The sequence below is a fragment of the Phyllobates terribilis genome, unplaced genomic scaffold (genome assembly GCF_046119375.1).
Source record: "Phyllobates terribilis strain yellow unplaced genomic scaffold, ASM4611937v1 Scaffold_3__8_contigs__length_932513732, whole genome shotgun sequence".
Taxonomy (NCBI): Eukaryota; Metazoa; Chordata; class Amphibia; order Anura; family Dendrobatidae; genus Phyllobates; species Phyllobates terribilis.
The window spans coordinates 18,251,818-18,274,779 of NW_027362763.1; the positions used below are offsets into that span (position 1 = coordinate 18,251,818).

General features: G+C 46.6%; 1 protein-coding gene across 2 annotated transcripts in view; it reads left to right on the forward strand.

The window, feature by feature from the left end:
- The window catches only part of LOC141258703 (uncharacterized), a 291,618-nt gene that overhangs the window by 29,848 nt on the left and 238,808 nt on the right, over window positions 1-22,962 (forward strand). The window contains exon 1 of one of the 2 annotated variants that reach the window (XM_073673724.1): window positions 956-1,183. The exons of the other annotated variant lie outside the window; for it this stretch is intronic. Within the exon in view, the coding sequence (XP_073529825.1) occupies window positions 1,115-1,183 (69 nt within the window). The 5' untranslated portion in view covers window positions 956-1,114. Of the gene's footprint in view, window positions 1-955; window positions 1,184-22,962 lie in introns of those variants that run through there. 2 annotated transcript variants of the gene reach the window in all.

Here is a 22,962-nt window from a genome sequence, read left to right on the forward strand (position 1 = left end):
CGAGAGGAGCCGCCGACACGTCACCGAGAGGAGCCGCCGACACGTCACTGAGAGGAGCCGCCGACACGTCACTGAGAGGAGCCGCCGACACGTCACCGAGAGGAGCCGCCGACACGTCACCGAGAGGAGCCGCCGACACGTCACTGAGAGGAGCCGCTGACACGTCACTGAGAGGAGCCGCCGACACGTCACTGAGGAGCCGCCGACACGTCACTGAGAGGAGCCGCCGACACGTCACTGAGAGGAGCCGCCGACACGTCACTGAGAGGAGCCGCCGACACGTCACTGAGCGGAGCCGCCGACACGTCACTGAGAAGAGCCGCCGACACGTCACTGAGAGGGAGCCGCCGGCACGTCACTGAGAGGCATCGTATCTTCTATATATGTGTGTGAGTGTGTGTATATCTCCTGTCTCCTCTCTGTGCCGTCCTGAGGAGCGGAGCGCGGTGTCAGCTGCTGCCAGATCTGCCCCATTCTCTTCACCTCACTGTGGAGATCTGTGTTATATACCGGTCACATGGTGCTGATGTCATCACAGGTCCTGCACCACAACTGTGATATGCTCCACCCCTCCTGGTCACATGGTGATGACGTCATCACAGGTCCTGCACCACAACTGTGATATGCTCCACCCCTCCTGGTCACATGGTGCTGATGTCATCACAGGTCCTTCACCACAACTGTGATATGCTCCACCCCTTATGATCACATGGTGCTAATGTCATCACAGGTCCTGCACCACAATTGTGATATGCTCCACCCCTTATGATCACATGGTGCTGATGTCATCACAGGTCCTGCACAACAACTGTGATATGCTCCACCCCTCCTGGTCACATGGTGTTGTTATCACAGGTCCTGCACCACAACTGTGATATGCTCCACCCCTTATGATCACATGGTGATGACGTCATCACAGGTCCTTCACCACAACTGTGATATGCTCCACCCCTTATGATCACATGGTGATGACGTCATCACAGGTCCTTCATGTCCTCCAGTGCAGCAGCTGCAGGTTATTGTCTCTGGTGTCAGCCGCTGATATACAGAAGCCTCCAGGTCTCCATCCTCCAATATCATCCAACAGCTTCTGTCTCCTGAGCGACGACCGAGGATGGAGGCCGAGACGTCCCGAAGAATCATCCAGTGCGCCCTGGAGATCATCTCCCTGCTGAGCGGAGAGGTAAACCCCAATATATATCTATAATCTGCTGAGCGGAGAGGTAAACCCCAATATATATCTATAATCTGCTGAGCGGAGAGGTAAACCCTAATATATATCTATAATCTGCTGAGCGGAGAGGTAAACCCCAATATATATCTATTATCTGCTGAGTGGAGAGGTAAACCCTAATATATATCTATAATCTGCTGAGCGGAGAGGTAAACCCCAATATATATCTATAATCTGCTGAGCGGAGAGGTAAACCCTAATATATATCTATTATCTGCTGAGCGGAGAGGTAAACCCTAATATATATCTATAATCTGCTGAGCGGAGAGGTAAACCCTAATATATATCTATAATCTGCTGAGCGGAGAGGTAAACTCTAATATATATCTATAATCTGCTGAGCGGAGAGGTAAACCCTAATATATATCTATTATCTGCTGAGCGGAGAGGTAAACCCTAATATATATCTATAATCTGCTGAGTGGAGAGGTAAACCCTAATATATATCTATTATCTGCTGAGCGGAGAGGTAAACCCTAATATATATCTATAATCTGCTGAGCCGAGAGGTAAACCCCAATATATATCTATAATCTGCTGAGCGGAGAGGTAAACTCTTCTATATTTCTATCATTATCTCCTGAGTGGAGAGGTAAACTCTTCTATATTTCTATTATCTGCTGAGTGGAGAGGTAAACTCTTCTATATTTCTATCATTATCTGCTGAGTGGAGAGGTAAACTCTTCTATATTTCTATTATCTGCTGAGTGGAGAGGTAAACTCTTCTATATATCTATAATCTGCTGAGTGGAGAGGTAAACTCTTCTATATTTCTATTATCTGCTGAGCGGAGAGGTAAACTCTTCTATATTTCTATCATTATCTCCTGAGTGGAGAGGTAAACTCTTCTATATTTCTATTATCTGCTGAGTAGAGAGGTAAACTCTTCTATATTTCTATCATTATCTCCTGAGTGGAGAGGTAAACTCTTCTATATTTCTATTATCTGCTGAGCGGAGAGGTAAACTCTTCTATATTTCTATTATCTGCTGAGTGGAGAGGTAAACTCTTCTATATTTCTATAATCTGCTGAGTGGAGAGGTAAACTCTTCTATATTTCTATTATCTGCTGAGCGGAGAGGGAAACTCTTCTATATTTCTATTATTATCTGCTGAGTGGAGAGGTAAACTCTTCTATATTTCTATCATTATCTCCTGAGTGGAGAGGTAAACTCTTATATATTTCTATTATCTGCTGAGTGGAGAGGTAAACTCTTCTATATTTCTATTATCTGCTGAGTGGAGAGGTAAACTCTTCTATATTTCTATTATCTGCTGAGTGGAGAGGTAAACTCTTCTATATTTCTATCATTATCTGCTGAGTGGAGAGGTAAACTCTTCTATATTTCTATTATCTGCTGAGTGGAGAGGTAAACTCTTCTATATATCTATAATCTGCTGAGTGGAGAGGTAAACTCTTCCATATTTCTATTATCTGCTGAGCGGAGAGGTAAACTCTTCTATATTTCTATTATCTGCTGAGTGGAGAGGTAAACTCTTCTATATTTCTATCATTATCTCCTGAGTGGAGAGGTAAACTCTTCTATATTTCTATTATCTGCTGAGCGGAGAGGTAAACTCTTCTATATTTCTATTATCTACTGAGTGGAGAGGTAAACTCTTCTATATTTCTCTTACATTATTGTTTGAATAAACCTCTTACTGCACATTGGTGCCTATGAAGCTCTTCCCATTATTAAAAATAGAGGACATAGTGCTTTTAACAGTTAGTAAATGTGTCACTTGGGCGTGTGTTAAAAATCTATGATTTATATTTACATATTGATATGAATGAAATAAGTCCTAACTAAAGGTTCTGTGAAGGTAAAATATCATCTTTATAACTTCTCACTGCTGATAAAATGAACCAGCTGCCTCCCCAACTAGTTTCACCATCACTGGCTTCATCAGGGGATTGAGGCTGCAGTGGTAAATGGACGGGACCATAGAGTTTATAAAAGATTGATTAGTGACGTCACACAGGTCCTATAAGCGTGGCTGTTCTTAAGTCCAATAACATTGGTGGACAGCTATGTCAATCACTAAACAAAAGCTAATAGACTCTACAAGGTTATGGGGAGGTTTCTCACCTCTCCAGTCCTATTATCTCCTTCCCCATCAGCACCAATGACCTAAGTCTTCCGGGTCGAAGCTATAAACTAGGTCCACTTATCATTTTGGTGCAGAAAAGATAGGGACCAATAGCGGAGTCGTTCCAGGGAACACGGCGTCTATATCCAAGAAATCATGTGATGATTAAGGACCTTCCCGGTCACATGATAAAGAGCCATGCAGGCACACTGAGCGCTGCAGTTAAAATTACTACAAAAAGCTGAAGGACTTTCCATTCAGCATTCCTATCGCACTTGTGTAAAGGACCTGCGGGGTCACATGACCATGATCACATCAGTGATTGGATAAACCATAGCTGCAGGACCCAGGGCCGGCTCCAGGATTTTGTGAGCCCCAGGCGAAAGAGTCTCAGTGGCCCCTTTAGCACATACCGCGATTCATGATGCACAGATACCGCAGAGAAAAAAAAAAAAAAAAAAAAAAAAAAAAAAATATATATATATATATATATATATATATATATATATACACACATTATACGGACACATGACCTACATATTGTACATATACGGTGCACATTATACATATACACATTATACATACACATAACATACACATTATACATACACATAACCTACACATTATACATATACACATTATACGGACACATGACCTACACATTATACGGACACATGACCTACACATTATACGGACACATGACCTACACATTATACATATACACATTATACGGACACATGACCTACACATTATACATATACACATTACACGGACACATGACCTACACATTATACATATACACATTACACGGACACATGACCTACACATTATACATATACACAATATACGGACACATGACCTACACATTATACATACAGTACAGACCAAAAGTTTGGACACACCTTCTCATTTAAAGATTTTTCTGTATTTTCTTGACTATGAAAATTGTACATTCACACTGAAGGCATCAAAACTATGAATTCCCACATGTGGAATTATATACTTAACAAAAAAGTGTGAAACAACTGAAAATATTTCTTATATTCTAGGTTCTTCAAAGTAGCCACCTTTTGCTTTGATGACTGCTTTGCACACTCTTGGCATTCTCTTGATGAGCTTCAAGAGGTAGTCACCGGAAATGGTCTTTCAACAATCTTGAAGGAGTTCCCAGAGATGCTTAGCACTTGTTGGCCCTTTTGCCTTCACTCTGCGGTCCAGCTCACCCCAAACCATCTCGATTGGGTTCAGGTCTGGTGACAGTGGAGGCCAGGTCATCTGGCGTAGCACCCCATCACTCTTCTTCTTGGTCAAATAACACTTACACAGCCTGGAGATGTGTTTGGGGTCATTGTCCTGTTGAAAAATAAATGATGGTCCAACTAAACGCAAACCGGATGGAATAGCATGCCGCTGCAAGATGCTGTGGTAGCCATGCTGGTTCAGTATGCCTTCAATTTTGAATAAATCCCCAACAGTGTCACCAGCAAAGCCCCGCCACATCATCACACCTCCTCCTCCATGCTTCACGGTGGGAACCAGGCTTGTAGAGTCCATCCGTTCACCTTTTCTGCGTCGCACAAAGACACGGTGGTTGGAACCAAAGATCACAAATTTGGACTCATCAGACCAAAGCACAGATTTCCACTGGTCTAATGTCCATTCCTTGTGTTTTTTAGCACAAACAAGTCTCTTCTGCTTGTTGCCTGTCCTTAGCAGTGGTTTCCTAGCAGCTATTTTACCATGAAGGCCTGCTGCACAAAGTCTCCTCTTAACAGTTGTTGTAGAGATGTGTCTGTTGCTAGAACTCTGTGTGGCATTGACCTGGTCTCTAATCTGAGCTTCTGTTAACCTGCGATTTCTGAGGCTGGTGACTCGGATAAACTTATCCTCAGAAGCAGAGGTGACTCTTGGTCTTCCTTTCCTGGGGCGGTCCTCATGTGAGCCAGTTTCTTTGTAGCGCTTGATAGTTTTTGCAACTACACTTTCAAAGTTTGCCCAATTTTTCGTACTGACTGACCTTCATTTCTTAAAGTAATGATGGCCACTCGTTTTTCTTTACTTAGCTGCTTTTTTCTTGCCATAATACAAATTCTAACAGTCTATTCAGTAGGACTATCAGCTGTGTATCCACCTGACTTCTGCACAACACAACTGATGGTACCAACCCCAATTATAAGGCAAGAAATCCCACTTATTAAACCTGACAGGGCACACCTGTGAAGTGAAAACCATTTCCGGTGACTACCTCTTGAAGCTCATCAAGAGAATGCCAAGAGTGTGCAAAGCAGTCATAAAAGCAAAAGGTGGCTACTTTGAAGAACCTAAAATATAAGACCTATTTTCATTTGTCTCACACTTTTTTGTTAAGTATATAATTCCACATGTGTTAATTCATAGTTTTGATGCCTTCAGTGTGAATGTACAATTTTCATAGTCAAGAAAATACAGAAAATCTTTAAATGAGAAGGTGTGTCCAAACTTTTAGTCTGTACTGTATATACACATTATACGGACACATGACCTACACATTATACATATACACAATATACGGACACATGACCTACACATTATACATATACACATTATACGGACACATGACCTACACATTATACATACAGTACAGACCAAAAGTTTGGACACACCTTCTCATTTAAAGATTTTTCTGTATTTTCATCACTATCAAAATTGTAGATTCACACTGAAGGCATCAAAACTATGAGTTAACACATGTGGAATTATATACTTAACAAAAAAGTGTGAAACAACTGAAAATATGTCTGATATTCTAGGGTCTTCACAGTAGCCACCTTTTGCTTTGATGACTGCTTTGCACACTCTTGGCATTCTCTTGATGCGCTTCAAGGGGTAGTCACCGGAAATGGTCCTACAACTATCTTGAAGGAGTTCCCAGAGATGCTTAGCACTTGTTGGCCCGTTTGCCTTCACTCTGCGGTACAACTCACCCCAAACCATCTTGATTGGCTTCAGGTCTGGTGACTGTGGAGGCCAGGTCATCTGGCGTAGCACCCCATCACTCTCTTTCTTGGTCAAATAGCCCTTGCACAGCCTGGAGGTGTGTTTGGGGTCATTGTCCTGTTGAAAAATAAATAATGGTCCAACTAAACGCAAACCGGATGGAATAGCATGCCGCTGCAAGATGCTGTGGTAGCCATGCTGGTTCAGTATGCCTTCAATTTTGAATAAATCCCCAACAGTGTCACCAGCAAAGCACCCCCACACCATCACACCTCCTCCTCCATGCTTCACGGTGGGAACCAGGCATGTAGAGTCCATCCGTTCTCCTTTTCTGCGTCTCACAAAGACACGGTGGTTGGAACCAAAGATCTCAAATTTGGACTCATCAGACCAAAGCACAGATTTACACTGGTCCAATGTCCATTCCTTGTGTTCTTTAGCCCAAACAAGTCTCTTCTGCTTGTTGCCTGTCCTTAGGAGTGGTTTCCTAGCAGCTATTTTACCATGAAGGCCTGCTGCACTAAGTCTCCTCTTAACAGTTGTTGAAGAGATGTGTCTGCTGCTAGAACTCTGTGTGGCATTGACCTGGTCTCTAATCTGAGCTGCTGTTAACCTGCGATTTCTGAGGCTGGTGACTCGGATAAACTTATCCTCAGAAGCAGAGGTGACTCTTGGTCTTCCTTTCCTGGGGTGGTCCTCATGTGAGCCAGTTTCTTTGCAACGCTTGATGGTTTTTGCAACTGCACTTGGGGACACTTTCAAAGTTTTCCCAATTTTTCGCACTGACTGACCTTCATTTCTTAAAGTAATTATGGCCACCCATTTTTCTTTACTTATAATTTGTATTATGGCAAGAAAAAAGCAGCTAACAGTCTATTCAGTAGGACTATCAGCTGTGTATCCACCAGACTTTTGCACAACACAACTAATGGTCCCAACCCCATTTATAAGGCAAGAAATCCCACTTATTGAACCTGACAGGGCACACCTGTGAAGTGAAAACCATTTCCGGTGACTACCTCTTGAAGCTCATCAAGAGAATGCCAAGAGTGTGCAAAGCAGTCATCAAAGCAAAAGGTGGCTACTGTGAAGACCCTAGAATATAAGACATATTTTCAGTTGTTTCACACTTTTTTGTTAAGTATATAATTCCACATGTGTTAATTCATAGTTTTGATGCCTTCAGTGTGAATGTACAATTTTCATAGTCATGAAAATACAGAAAAATCTTTAAATGAGAAGGTGTGTCCAAACTTTTGGTCTGTATTGTATACACATATACGGACACATGACCTACACATTATACATATACACATTATACGGACACATGACCTACACATTATACATATACACATTACACGGACACATGACCTACACATTATACATATACACATTATACGGTCACATGACCTACACATTACATGGACACATGACCTACACATTATACATATACACATTATACAGAGACATAATCTGTATATACACACTATATATACACTTTAAACAGACATATATACATACTACACACATTATACTGGGACATGACATATACAAACTTACTCTCTTCATCAGCATTTATCCAATGGCAGCAGTGGGGGAGTCCTGACCTTGGTAATCAGCAGTAGGAGCGAGGCTTGTTGTCAGGGAAATATTAATGTCAGGAAAATGTTCTTCCATATTTGCCTGACATACAGTGGGTAAAGAAAGTATTCAGACCCCTTTACATTTTTCACTCTTTGTTTCATTGCAGCCATTTGTTAAATTCTAAAAAGTTCATTTTTTCCTCATTAAAGTACTCTCTGCACCCCATCTTGACTGAAAAAAAAAACAAATGTAGAAGTTTTTGCAAATTTATTAAAAAAGAAAAACTGAAATCTCACATGGTCATAAGTATTCAGACCCTTTGCTCAGTATTGAGTAGAAGCCCCCCTTTTGAGCTAGTACAACCATGAGTCTTCTTGGGAATGATGCAACAAGTTTTTCACACCTGGATTTGGGGGTCCTCGGCCATTCTTCCTTGCAGATCCCCTCCAGTTCTGTCAGATTGGATGGTGAATGTTGGTGGACAGCCATTTTCAGGTCTCCAGAGATGCTCAATTGGGTTTAGGTCAGGGATGTGGCTCGGCCAGTCAAGAATGGTCACAGAGTTGTTCTGAAGCCACTCCTTTGTTATTTTAGCTGTGTGCTTAGAGTCATTGTCTTGTTGGAAGGTGAACCTTCGGCCAAGTCTGAGGTCCCGAGCACTCTGGAAGAGGTTTTCATCCAGGATATCTCTGTACATGGCCGCATTCATGTTTCCTTCAATTGCAACCAGTCGTCCTGTCCCTGCAGCTGAAAAACGCCCCCATAGCATGCTGGCACTACCATGTTTCACTGTTGGGATTGTATTGGGCAGGTGATGAGCAGTCCTGGTTTTCTCCACACATACCGCTTAGAATTATCACCAAAAAGTTCTATCTTCGTCTCATCAGACCAGAGAATCTTATTTCTCATAGTCTGGGAGTCCTTAATGTGTTTTTGAGCAAACTCTATGCGGGCTTTCATATGTCTTACACTGAGGAGAGGCTTCCGTCGGGCCACTCTGCCATAAAGGCCTTATTGGTGGAGGGCTGAAGTGATAGTTGACTTTGTGGAACTTTCTCCCATCTCCCTACTGCATCTCTGTAGCTCAGCCACAGTGATCTTGGGGTTTTTATTTACCTTTCTCACCAAGGCTCTTCTCCCACGATTGCTCAGTTTGGCTGGACAGCCAGGTCTAGGAAGACTTCTGGTGGGCCCAAACTTCTTCCATTTAAGGATTATGGAGGCCACTGTGCGTTGCCACAATTCTGTGTCTCTGAGCTCCTTGGGCAGTTTCTTTTGAGCTCATGATTCTCATTTGGTCTGACATTCACTGTGAGCTGTGAGGTCTTATATAGACAGGTGTGTGCCTGTCCAAATCAAGTCCTATCAGTTTAACACAGCTGGACTCCAGTGAAGGAGTAAAACCATCTCAAGGAGGATCACAAGGAAATGGACAGCATGTGACTTAAATATGAGTGTCTGAGCAAAGGGTCTGAATACTTATGATCATGTGATATTTCAGTTTTTCTTTTTAAATAAATTTACAAAAATTTCGAAATTTCTGTTTTTCAGTCAAGATGTGGTGCAGAGTGTACTTTAATGAGAAAAAAAAGTGAACTTTTTAGAATTTACTATGGCTGCAATGAAACAAGGAGTGAAAAATTTAAAGGGGTCTGAATACTTTCCGTACCCACTGTAGATGTTCACCCCCCTCCCTCATTCCCCTTTTGCTCAGAACAAAAGCACCTGAGAAATAGCTTACACAAACAAATGCCAGCCAAGGAGTGTTATTGTAGCATCGGCATCTCTACCCCCTGCCAGGCAGAGACGCCGTTCCCCTTACAATCGCGTTCCTGCTCCGGCGTCTTCCGGTCTCCCTGCAGCTGCTGCTGGTGCATACAGCTTCCCTGGCTCTGTGCTGAGTGCTAAAATGGCCGGAGGACTTTCCCTATATAAGGCACCTCCTCCAATATAGAGGTGCCCGTGCAAGGTTGTTGCTCTGTGATATTTACTTTGCTTCAGCCCTCAGGTCCTCTGCAAGTCAGTCCTGTCCGCCAGTCTGATCTTCAGCCCAGTCCGCCAGTCTGTCTATGGGCTCTGCTTACCTGGAAGCACCTGCCTGTTACCTGCCGTGCCCACCAGACCGCTTACCTGGAAGCACCTGCCTGTTATCTGCCGTGCCCACCAGACCGCTTACCTGGAAGCACCTGCCTGTTACCTGCCGTGCCCGCCAGCCTGCTTACCTGGAAGCACCAGCCTGTTACCTGCCGTGCCCGCCAGCCCGCTTACCTGGAAGCACCTGCCAGTTACCTGTTGTGCCCGCCTGCCTGCTTACCCGGAGCACCCGTCTGGCTATCTGCCGAATCAGCCTGCTTGTCTACCCGGACCACCCGTCAGCCTGCCTGCCGTGCTCATCTGCTGTACCGGTCAGTTCCTGCCTTCTGACCCGTGGGAGTCACCTGCTCTCATACAAGGTCGGTCCCAGAGTGGCACCTAGTCCCTCTGCTCTGTTCCTCCCTGGTTCACGGAGTCGACTGAGCCGCCGTGATACCTTGGTCGGGCCAAGTAGATACTTAGTCACGCCCCTCTGGTCCCTCCTTGCACCGCAGCACAGAGATTCCACCACCCAGATCTGTAACAGTTATAACTTCGTTAAGATGCGAGCCTCCTGTCCCTGGCACACGCAAGGAGGTAATTACTGGCAGGATTTCACTAATTTGTTTGCAACTGGGAAAATTGCTTTCCCGAGCTTAACAAAGAAATCTCCAGACAATCCGACTCTGAAACGAAATATGAAATATTTTAAGTTCCATGCATCTCACAATAATGGGACCCATATTTCTAGTGACAGAAACAGCCGAGGAATGCATACATAGTTTTTCATTGTTGCAAGCCAAATCAGAGAGCTGTAGCGCAAAAACACCAGAATAGCAGACTGCAGCTTCTGCGATCAACGAGCGATGAGTTATCATAGAAGTTAGCGTTTTTAATAAAAATGTACAGGCTGGAGACCAGCCCACATGATATAACCACAGGGGGCGTGTGGCCAGATCTCCCCTTAGGTATAAGAGAACCCATGGACATTAAAGGAGCACTCATTGCCAGAGGGGTATAAGGATTATACGCAGTGGGTCGCGTTCGTTAACGCTCAAATCAACTTGGGAGCCCCTCCTCCACCTATGCTGATTTGTCCCTGCGAACTGTATAGTGTAAGTTTTTCTTCTTTTATCCTGTTTATTTTATGTAACTGCTTATGTGTTTTAATGTCTCCTTTGTAACATACTTGTATATACTTTTCTTAAACACTGCCTCCCTTTTGGATTAATTATAAAATGTAATAGTCCTGTTTCTTTTGTTCTGTAATCCTTCCCAGAAGCCATATACGCTACCAAAACGCAGGTGTCCGGACAGGCCTGTATTGTATTTCAAACTCGGCCGGTGGTGGCAAAGAATAATAATAATTGGGCTATCCTGAAGCTGACAGTGATAGTACAGAGGGCATAAACACGGATTTCAGGCTTTGGAACCCAGAGGTGTGACGCCATACTCTCACTGGTCGCTTGCCGATATCCACGTAGCGAGTAGTCTGGATTGCGTGCTCGTGATTCTGGACGAAATACTGACAGCACGGTGAGATATCGCGTGATCTCCACGCTGATGTCGCTGTGTTGGAATCCCTGACAAATTGGTGGCAGCGGTGGGATATTACAGAACATCAGTGGCTAAATTGAGCAATCATTCCTATCACTAAAAACTGGCACTGTTCTTGCCAGAATTCTGTGCTGAGTATTAAGAAATCATACTCGGTGTTTTAATATTTTTTAACTGGGACATTACTGTACGTAAAGCGGTTTGGTTGCATTCCCTCCCTTCTTTTGTTTTTATGTCCTATCTTTTATTTGGCAATGATGGCTACACGTGAAGAGCCCTGGTATCAACAGCAGTCGAAGGCCACTCTCACTGCCCTCTGTGAGCTGAGACAGATTGACCTCACGGCCAAAATCAAGGCCCAACTGATTGCTGAATTGTTGCAAGGTGCCACAGAGCCCATCCGACAGCAGAGCCCTGATGATCGGGCGGTCAGCCAAGGCCCGGATGGCGCTGCTGCAGGGGTTCCACCTGTGATTGCCAGCCATACCCGCAACCAGGGTAGTGTGGACCCCCACCTGCAGATGTCCTTGGAGCAGCTCGCCGCAGACGATTATGACGGACGACTGCAGCTGATCTTGAAATTCCAGGAGCAATCCTAGCGCCAGGCACAAGCTGACGGAGAGGAGCGCCAGGCACAAGCTGACGGAGAGGAGCGCCAGGCACAAGCTGACGGAGAGGAGCGCCAGGCACAAGCTGACGGAGAGGAGCGCCAGGCACAAGCTGACGGAGAGGAGCGCCAGGCACAAGCTGACGGAGAGGAGCGCCAGGCACAAGCTGACGGAGAGGAGCGCCAGGCACTAGCTGACGGAGAGGAGCGCCAGGCACAAGCTGACCGATAACACCAGCTGGAGCTAGCCCAGATTCAGAAGGAGTCATCCTCCACGCAGACCCGTGAGTCCAACAGTGCCAACTGCTTTAAACCCCCTTCCTAAGCATTTCCCTGTGATGGAAAAGGAGGGGGATTGGGACACATTCCATCGAGGCTTTGAAAAGGCCTGCAGGCAGTATCAGCTGTCCACGGACCAGTGGGCAAGGTACTTAACTCCAGGGTTCAGAGGAAAAGCTCTGGAGGTGTTTGCTTCTCTCCCTCGAGAACAAGATGGAGACTACGAGGCCGTCAAGCAGGCCCTGATAAGAAAGTACCAGCTGACTCCGGAGGTTTACCTTAAAATGTTCAGAGCCCTCCAACGTTGACCCCAAGATAGCTACAGTGATTTGGTGGATGGGCTCAGAGCCAACTTTGAGCTGTGGATCCGAGGACTGTCAGTCACCACCTTCGAGGACCTGAAGGATCTGATGGTGAAGGACCAGTTTCTTCATCTTTATCCAGTGGAAGTGCGACAGTTTGTGTTTGACCGGGAGCAAAAGGAAGCCGCCAAAGCAGCCCAGATCGCAGATGCCTATGAGGCCAACCGCACACCAGAGGTGCGAAAGTCAGCCTCCGCCAGCTGGAAAGGGGGTAAGTCTACAGCCAACCCCAGTGTTCCAGCCAGCCGGCCCTCAGCGGGTTCTGCCTCATCTTCCAGCACCTGGACTGCATTTGACTCCTTTAAGTGCTATACTTGTGACCAAACGGGTCACATCAGTATTGTCTACCCAGAGAGGCAGAAGATGAACACCACACCTGAGGTCCCAGGGCCTACTGCAGACATTTTTTTGTAGGTGGGGTGGCTGGCCGGGCCCAGGAGAACTTACAATCCGTTTCTGTGGGCAACACTGTCCCTGTCGGCCTTAAGCACACTGGAGCAGAACGCACCCTGATCTGCCCTGAGTTTATGTTGCCAGAGGAACTCATTCCTGGGAAGACCCTGAGTGTCACCGGGTTTGGGGGTGTTCGCTGCCGTATACTGATGGCCCGAGTTTTCCTGGACTGGGGTGCGGGGAGGGGGTTAAGGGAAGTGGGGGTGTCGGAGAATCTCCCCACTAATGTGCAATTGGGAACTGATCTGGGATGGTTGGTTGGCCAATACATTCCTAACAACCCTCCCAGGTCTGATATGTCTTATAATGCCACTGTCAAAAATGTCAATGTGATGTATGATAAAAATGTGTGTTGTGGTAAAGGTGAACTCAGCCACCTCATTCCGCGGGGTGATTCTGCTAAGGATCCCCTACAGCGAGCCAGCATAAGTGCTAGGGGCAAGGGGAGCAGGCACGGACACCTGGAAGCAGGTCGTCCTGTGCAGGTGACCAGTGTCACGCCAGAGAGTGGCATGGTCAATGGTAGCTGCCCCATGACTAGCATGGCTCCAGAGGTGATGAGGAAGGATGAGGGGAAACACGGGGATCATAGGAAAAGTGGTCCCGTGCCGCCGACCAGTGTCATGACGGACTGTGACTTGGTCGGGCGTAGCTCTCCCCTAAGGAGCACCGCTCCCAAGGTAAAAATGATGACAGGTAAAAAGGTAGGCCCCATAGCCAGGCAAGGTAACAGGAAAGTGTGTCCCCCTGTCTGTCATGAGTATGGGAGGCCCCATAGCCTGTCAGAGGTGTCGGGAAAATGTATCCCAAACCGGTCAGGGTGATCGGAAAGCTGGATCCTCAGGTTGGTGGTCAAGTGGGTCTGCGGCTTGTCAGGTCAGCAGGAAGAGTGGGCCAGGTGATGGTCTTAAAGGGGCGATCTGTAAATCACCCCTTACGCCACCTCAAATAGGGGGAGATGTCAGGGAAATATTAATATCAGGAAAATGTTCTTCCATATTTGCCTGACATAGATGTTCACCCCCCTCCCTTATTCCCCTTTTGCTCAGCACAAAAGCCCCAATTAACGCACGCCTGAGAAATAGCTTACACAAACAAATGGCAGCCAAGGAGTTTTATAACTTCGCTAAGATGCGAGCCTCTTGTCCCTGGCACACGCAGGGGGGTAATTACTGGCAGGATTGCACTAATTTTCTTGTAACTGGGAAAGTTGTTTTCCCGAGCTTAACAAAGAAATCTCCAGACAATCCGACTACGAAACGAAATATGAAATATTGTAAGTTCTATGCGTCTGACAATAATGGGACCCATATTTCTAGTGACAGAAACAGCTGAGGAATGCATACATAGTTTTTCATTGTTGCAAGCCAAATCAGAGAGCTGTAGTGCAAAAACACCAGAATAGCAGACTGCAGCTATGCGATGAGTGGTCTCTAAATAAAGGTAAAATCATAAGGGAAAAAAATGGCATTGTTTGCAAGCTTCTGCGATCAATGAGCGATGAGTTATCGCAGACGTTACCATTTTTAATAAAAATGTACAGGTTGGAAACCAGCCCACATGATGTCACCACAGGGGTCGTGTGGCCAGATCTCCCCTTAGATATAAGAGAACCCATGAACTTTAGAGGAGCACTCATTGCCAGGGGGGTATAAGGATTATACGCAGTGGATCGCGTTCGATAATGCTCAAATCAACTGGGGAGCCCCTCCTCCACCTGTACTGATTCGTCCCTGCGAACTGTATAGTGTAAGTTTTTCTTCTTTTATCCTGTTTATTTTATGCAACTGCTTATGTATTTTAATGTCTCCTTTGTAACATCCTTGTATATATTTTTCCTAAACACTGCCTCCCTTTTGGATTAATTATAAAATGTAATAGTCCTGTTTCTTTTGTTCTGTAATCATTCCCTTCCCCGAAGCCATATACACTACCAAAACGCAGGCGTCCGGCCGGGGCCTGTATTATATTTCAAACTCGGCCGGTGGTAGCAGAGAATAATAATAGTTGGGCTATCGTGAAGCTGACAGTGACGTTACTTAGGGCGTAAACACTGATTCCAGGCTTTGTAACCCAGAGGTGTGATGCCATACTCTCACTGGTTGCTTTCCGATAACCACATATTGAGTAATCTGGACCGCATGCTCGCGATTCCGAACGAAATACTGACAGCGTGATGGCACGGTGAGATGTCGCGTGATCTCCCCGGTGTCATTGCTGTGTTGGAATCCCTGACAATTGTCATAGAAAATATTCATTCTCCCCCTGAAGCCCCTCTCACCCCTCCCTTATCCACCATTTGTCAAAGGACCAAGAGCTCACACCTGGACCATCTGTTCCTACACAAATTAGCCCACACAGCAGAAGGGGCTTGTAAACAAATGCTAGCACAAAGAAAGGTGCTACAAACCCAATTAAAATACGACTGTGCTTTCCCCTGACACAGACCTGCGACAATTTACATCTAGCTGAGGAAACATTAGAACTTTAACTTTAGGAAACAAATCAACTGGGGAGCCCCTCCTCCACCTATGCTGATTCCTCCCTGCGAACTGTATAGTGTAAGTTTTTCTTCTTGTATCCTGTTTATTTTATGCAACTGCTTATGTATTTTAGTGTCTCCTTTGTAACATCCTTGTATATATTTTTCCTAAACACTGCCTCCCTTTTGGATTAAATATAAAATGTAATAGTTCTGTTTCTTTTGCTCTGTAATCGTTCCGTCCCCTAAAGCCATACGCTACCAGAATGCAGGCATCCAACCAGGCCTGTATTATATTTCCAATCTGGCCGGTGGTGGCAGAGAATAATAATTGGGCTATCGTGAAGCTGGCAGTAACCGTACTGAGACATATATACACATATTCCATGCGTTGGAATCTGAAATACACATAGTGAGTAGTCGGGATCGTGTGCTCGCAAATCCCTGCTCAATCCTGTGAATTCTTGACATTGTGAGAGCAGCGGTGGGATATTGTGTTATCTCCCCAGTGTCGTCGCTGGCGTCCTAGACAATGATTACCTCTCCAAATCTGGATCTGCTCTGAGAATCAGCCAGAATTTCTCGAGATTGTTTACCTCTTCTTTTGCTTGCCTATCGAAAGTACCAATAAATCTGATTAATGAGTTTTCTTTCTTCTTCTTTCCTTGATCTAATAGGATATCTCTATCTGTGACTTTTGCTCTATTGAATTCTTTATGTAGCACCTTTTCAGGGTAACCCCTTGCTGTAAACCATCTAAAAAGTTTGCCCCATTCTTTACCAAAACTTTCATTATTTGAAAAGTTTTGGCGAGTTCTCAGATATTGTCCTATCAGTATCCCTGCCTTGAGTGGCGGGGTGTGCCAGCTATTCCAATGAAGGAAAACATTTGTTGCTGTAGGTTTCCTAAAAATTTTCATATGAATATAGCCATCATCCTGGATACGTATAGTTAAGTCCAAAAACTTGATGTTTTTGTTTCCAATTTCGTATGTGAAGTATATCTTATTCCTGTTTAGAATCTTGCTGAAATCAAGAAATAACTGTGCATCACCATCCCATAGGAAAAGTAGATGATCGATGTACCTACCCCAAAATAAAATGTGACTTGTGTATAAAAAAACTAAATCGTCACCAAAAACTATTGTCTTCCCACCACCCTAAAAATAAATTAACAAAAGTAGTAACTGCAGCACTCAGTGTGCCTGCATGGCTCCTTATCATGTGACCGGGAAGGTCCTTAAACATCACATGATTTCTTGGATATAGACGCCGTGTTCCCTGGAACGACTCCGCTATTGGTCCCTACTAGTGTTGAGCGAGCAGTAAAATGCTCGGGTGCTCGAAGCTCGGGCTCAGCTCACCGTGATACTCGGGTGCTCGACCCGACCAACGTGACCAATGTTAGTCTATGGGAGACCCGAGCATTTTTGCGGCGGCACCCCCGGCAGTCTGTAGAAAGCCTAAAATGTGCCCAAAATGATAGTGACAGTGCTCAAATGACATGGGGACAGCATGGGGATCGCCCCAGGAAGCATTTCTGACCCCCAGGTCACTGCTGTCAACAACGTGGTCAGTGGTATTAAGCCACTTTTACGGGCTCACAATAAAGCGTAAAAAAACGAAACTGAAACTGTTTTCCTGTGAAATATGTTAAGGAACTTCCTTTCCAGGGTAAAGACTTGTGTATAAGGTAAAATAAATAACCAAAACCAAAAATACTCCTCCACACCTTGGGCTATGTTCACAAGTAGCATTTTTTATGTATTTTTGCACTTTTGTATTGCTTTCAACCGTGACAAATGCATTCGGGAAATGTCATTTTAACATTTTACAACCTTATCTGGCCATGTGCTGTGTGACACATGCATACAGTGCTGAAAAGACATGGGAACAGCATGGGGAAGACCCCTGGAAGCATCTCTGACACCCAGGTCACTGCCTGAAAGTGTGCCCATCAGAAGTGATCCTTGCCGCATCAGAAGATGCAGACTTGCAACTATCCCCGTGCAAGTACTTGTCCCAGGGCAGTGTTTAATTGTACCTCCCCCATTCCTTGCAATGCAAGCGCAAGTATGCAGCCTGCCACCCACCCACCCCCAGGCTGCAATACCATACTGCTTGCTTGCTTGCACTTGAAATTGGGCCTTTTAGGCATGTGGAGGCGGAATCTGGCCACCACGTCATGGCTGCGTCGGCGGCCTGGTATCCATACTCAGTCCCCGGCGGCCGGGTGTCCACGCTTGGTCCCCAGCCGCCAGGGGGCGGCCGGGTGTCCATACTCGGTCCCCAGCCGCCCTGCGGCTGGGTGCCCACACACGGTCCCCAGCCACCTGGGGGCGGCCGGGTGTTCATAAACGGTCCCCAGCCGCCCCTATTTGAAGGACAGCCTAACCACAAACACGTGGACAAGTGAATGTAGCCAGGGATGGTCCATCTGACTGACGCCTTCACACTGGGTTAATATTGTGGAAGCCGGGACACAGTTGGACACTGGGATGCAACACATCCTCCAGAAATAGAGGATTGCGGGTCCTGGGTCAATCAGGCTTCAACACAAAGTTCAGAAGGTAGACAGCAGCAGTGGTTGGCCTCCTACACAACGAGTAAATTATTCATGATCATGAGGCCATCCATCTCCTTAGCTTTCTGTTCCTTGGAATGCAAGCGCACGTATGTAGTAGCCGCTAGGCCTGGTCAGCGTTTTGGCGCATATCCTACCTCCTCCGAGGATTGCTGGATGTTTTCCTGCTACTATCCCAGTTCTATGACTCCCGTTAAAACAAAGCTTCAGGTGATGAATGATGGATGAGGTGGTGGCAAAGGAGAAAGAGCAGGAGGAACAGGGACCATTCACATCAATATCAGGCCAGTCAACCACACATGTCTTGTAGGATATGTTTCTGTACCAAAAGGAGCAGTTCGGCTACACAGTTATAGGGCATGCAGTGAGTGCAATGCCTACCAAAAATTTTGAGGCGCTCCAATGCCCCTTGGAAGTGACATGGAGGTCAGAGGGCCTTAACTAAACCGTTTTTTCCATTTATAGCAACTGGGTCTCCAGTACACTGTTGGCCTAAGCAGTGAATGGAAGGCTTTCCAAAAATTATGAGGAACTGCAATGCCCCTTGAAAAAGACGTGGATTACAGCGTACTAAAAACCTTCTACCCATTATTGGGGAGTGGGTCTCCCTTAGTGTTCGCCTATGCATTGAAAAGCAAAAGCTGACTAAAATTAGGAGGAAATGTAATGCCCGTTATAAGAGTCGTGGAGGTTAGAGGTAATTAAAAACAACATTTCAATGCCCCTTGGAAGAGCTGTGGAGTTTAGAGTGGTTTAACCAGACTGTTTTAATGCCCCTTGGAAGAGTGGTGGAGGTCGCAGTAGCTTAACAAGACGGTTTTACTGCCCCTTGGAGGAGTGGTGGAGGTCACAGTAGCTTAACAAGACGGTTTTAATGCCCTTTGGAAGAGTGGTGGAGGTCACAGTAGCTTAACAAGACGGTTTTAATGCACCTTACAAGAGCCATGCAGTACAGCATATTCAAAACATTATTCCCATTATTGGGGAGTGGGTGTCCCATAGTCTTTGCCTATGCCTTCCAAGCAAAAGCTGCCAAAAATTAGGACTGAGGAACTAGCAATGCTGGCAACACGGACCACGGTCACACTGGTGGTATAGTGGTGGTGGAGGCTGAGGATAAGGAGAAGAGCAAAATACAGCCGAAATGAGGAAGCGTATATCCATGTGTGGGTGTGAATCGGTGCATGGGAATACACCTCCCGAAATAACACAGTGGATTTGACTTTGTAACTCTGCTGTCATTTGGTGGTGATGAGAAGTCTGGCCCAATCCAGCCCTTGTTCATTTTGATAAGGGTCAGCTTGTCAGCATTGTCAGTTGACAGGCGAGTGCGCTTATCAGTTATAATTCCCCCAGCGGCACTAAAAAGACGCTCCGATAACACGCTAGCGGCAGGGCAGGCCAGGACCTCTAAGGCCTACAGAGCGAGTTCATTCCAAGTGTCCAGCTTGGATACCCAATAATTAAAAGGAACAGAGGAATCACGGAGGACGCTGGTAAGGTCGGCAAGGTACTCCCTCACCATCGTTTGAAACTTTCCACTCCTTGTGAGAGTACCCCACGGCTCAGGGCCTGTAAGCTGGGCGGGTCTCAGAAAACTGTCCCAGAACGTTGACAGTGTTCCCCTGCCTCTGCTGGATTGGAGTTGCGTCTCTCTCGTCTGTACGCCTGTTAGAACCCTCCTGTTAGTTCTTTTTCTATTTTGTTGGTCACATGACTTTCTGCCTATATAATCCAGCTCCGCCCTTCTGGCCTTGCTGGACTTCAGTGTTTCTTTTACTCTTAAGCTAGCCAGGTGCCTTGTACCTAACTCTGTAGTTTGCTTGGTCTTTGGACCACTAGTACTTTTTGTTTGTTTGTCTTTGCTCTGCTACAATTTCTGCTAGGAGGTGTCCATCTATATCCCAGTCCTTAGTTCTTGTAGGGACCCCTCCCTTATATCTATAGGTCTGCGTTCAGACTAGCCGAGGACTTAGGCGGGTCTGTTCACAAGGAACAGGTCCCCCGCTGCATCGTAGGGAATCAGCTTAGTCCTATTGTAGGGACAGTTTTCCTATCTTTCCTTAGTGCTTGTAGCAGTTCATTACAACGCCTTGGTTGGGCAACGAACTGTGACCTCTGCCGCTAGAGTGTTCAGATGGGAATTTTTTTAACAGTTCTGCAGCAAGGGCCTTCTGGTACTGCCCCATTTTTGTAGACCGCTCCACCTCAGGAATAAGAGAGGGAAAGTTCTCCTTGTAGCGGGGGTCTAAAAGTGTCACCAACCAGTAGTGACTGTCACCCAACATTTTGACAACGCGAGGGTCACGGTTAAGGCAGCGTAACATAGTCAGCCATGCATGCCAGACTGGTAACGGGCAAGACTTCTGTGTCCTCTCCAAGATGACGACTGACCATGCTCTCCCTCTCCTCCTCCTCCTCCTCTCCCCTGTCCTCAGGCCACCTATGCTGAACAGACGGTATGACAGTTGTACTGGTACTACCGTCTACAGCGCATGATACCAGCTCCTGTTCTTCCTCATCCTCCTCTTCCTCCTCCTCTCCCTCAGTGTCCCCCAATGCACATTGGGATGAGAAGAGGCTGGGCTGTGTGTAATCGCCCCCTACGGCTTCTTGATCCATCTCTTCATACTCTGGGTGCAATGCTTCCTCTTTAATTCTCTGCAGAGAGCGATGCAAAAGACAGACAAGTCGGATGCTGACGCTAATGATGGCGTCATCGCCACTCACCATCTTGGTGGACTCCTCAAAGTTTGTCGGGATGGTACATATGTCAAACATCCAGGTCCACTCCTGAGGTCTTATGTGTGGAGTCTGACCTGAATATTGACGGCCTTGTTGCAGCTGGTACTCCACACCTGCTCACTTCTGCTCACAAATCCTTTGCAACATGTGGAGGGTAGAGTTCCAACGTGTGGGGACATCACACAGCAAGGGTGGCGGAAGCTGTAGCCGACTTCCGAAAATGAGCTGACGGGTGGCGTACTTGGACGAGCTGATCTGGCAACTCGGGGTACGATTTAAGAAACCGCTGAACCATGAGGTTAAGCACATGAGCCAGGCATGGTACGTGTGTGATCTCGCCTCCCCTCATAGCCGCCGCCAGGTTACGGCCATTGTCACACACGACCACGCCTGGATGTAGGTTCAGCGGTCTCAGCCACAGATCTGCCTGCTCTTTCACAGCTGTCCACAACTCACAAGCAGTGTGAGGTTTATCACCTAAGCTTATGAGTTTCAGCACAGCCTGTTGCCGCTTGGCTGAGGCAGTACTGCAGTGCTTCCAGCTTGTAACTGATGTGGTGATATCTGAGATGGAGGCTGAACATGAGGAGGAGGATGATGCGCAGGAGCTGTACACTGTGGGGGCAACTCTGACTGACATAGGGCCCGCAATCCTCGGTGTGGGGAGGATGTGTTCTGTCCCAAGGTCCGACTGGGTCCCGGCTTCCACTATGTTTACCCAGTGTGCCGTCAGGGAGATGTACCGTCCCTGGCCACAAGCACTTGTCCACGTGTCCGTTGTCAGGTGGACTCTCCCAGTAACTGCGTTGTTGAGGGCACGGCCGATGTTTTGGGACACGTGCTTGTGCAGTGCGGGGATGGCACACCGGGCAAAATAGTGTCAGCTGGGGACCGAGTACTGAGGGATGGCCACCGCCATAAGGTTGCGGAAGGATTCCGTCTCCACCAGCCTAAAAGGCAGCATTTCCAACGCAAGCAGTCGTGAAATGTGCGAATTTAGGACTGTGGCCTGTGGGGCGTTGGCTGCGAATTTGCGCTTTCGTTCAAAGCTCTGGGATATGGACAATTGAACGCTGCGGTGGGACGTGGACGTTGATGCTGTTTCTTGAGAAACTGCCATAACAAGTGAAGACTGAGAGGAGGGGGCATCTTTGCATGCAGTATGGACAGGGGATTGCCTTGCACGCACAACAGGGGGTTCTCTTACATGCACAACAGCGGAAGAAGCAGTGGTGACACCCGCTGACACTGGTCATGGACCCTGGGGATCGCCCCACAAAGTCGGGTGCTTTGCTGACATGTGCCTGATCATGCTGGTGGTGGTCAGGCTGGTAGTTTTGTCACCCCTGCTGATGCTGGCATGGCAGGTGGTACAAATGGCCTTTTTGGGGTTATCAGCAGAGTCTTTAAAAAAATTCCAGACTCTGGAAGACCTACCGGTTGTACTGGCAACGTCCCTTGTGTTGGTGTTACGGGGAACTGTTGCCCGCCTTCTGTGTGTGGCCACCACACTGCTTCTTCCTGCCTGTTGGGGTACTCTGCCTCCCTCCCCCTATGTGCTGCTGGCCTCGCTCTGCGTGTCCTCCTGCCACATTGGGTCAGTTACTAGATCATCCACCACCTCCTCCTCTTCCACTTGCTCACCACGATCCTCCTCCTCACTTCCTGGCAATTGTGTCTCGTCATCATCCACCTCTTATGACAAATTGCCAGCGTCGGCTTCCTGTGGCCGTGGCTGTTCAAATATTTGGCCATCGCTACATGGGATCACCTCTTCCACCACTTCAAGCGGAGCAGGCGAGGGGCACAAATATGGAAATGGACTAGTGAACAGCTCTTCAGAGTGTCCAACTGTGGGATTAGTTGCTGTCTGACTACACTCGGCATGGTGGGAGGAAGGAGCATCAGGGTGAGGAGGAGTATGCGGTCGAGACT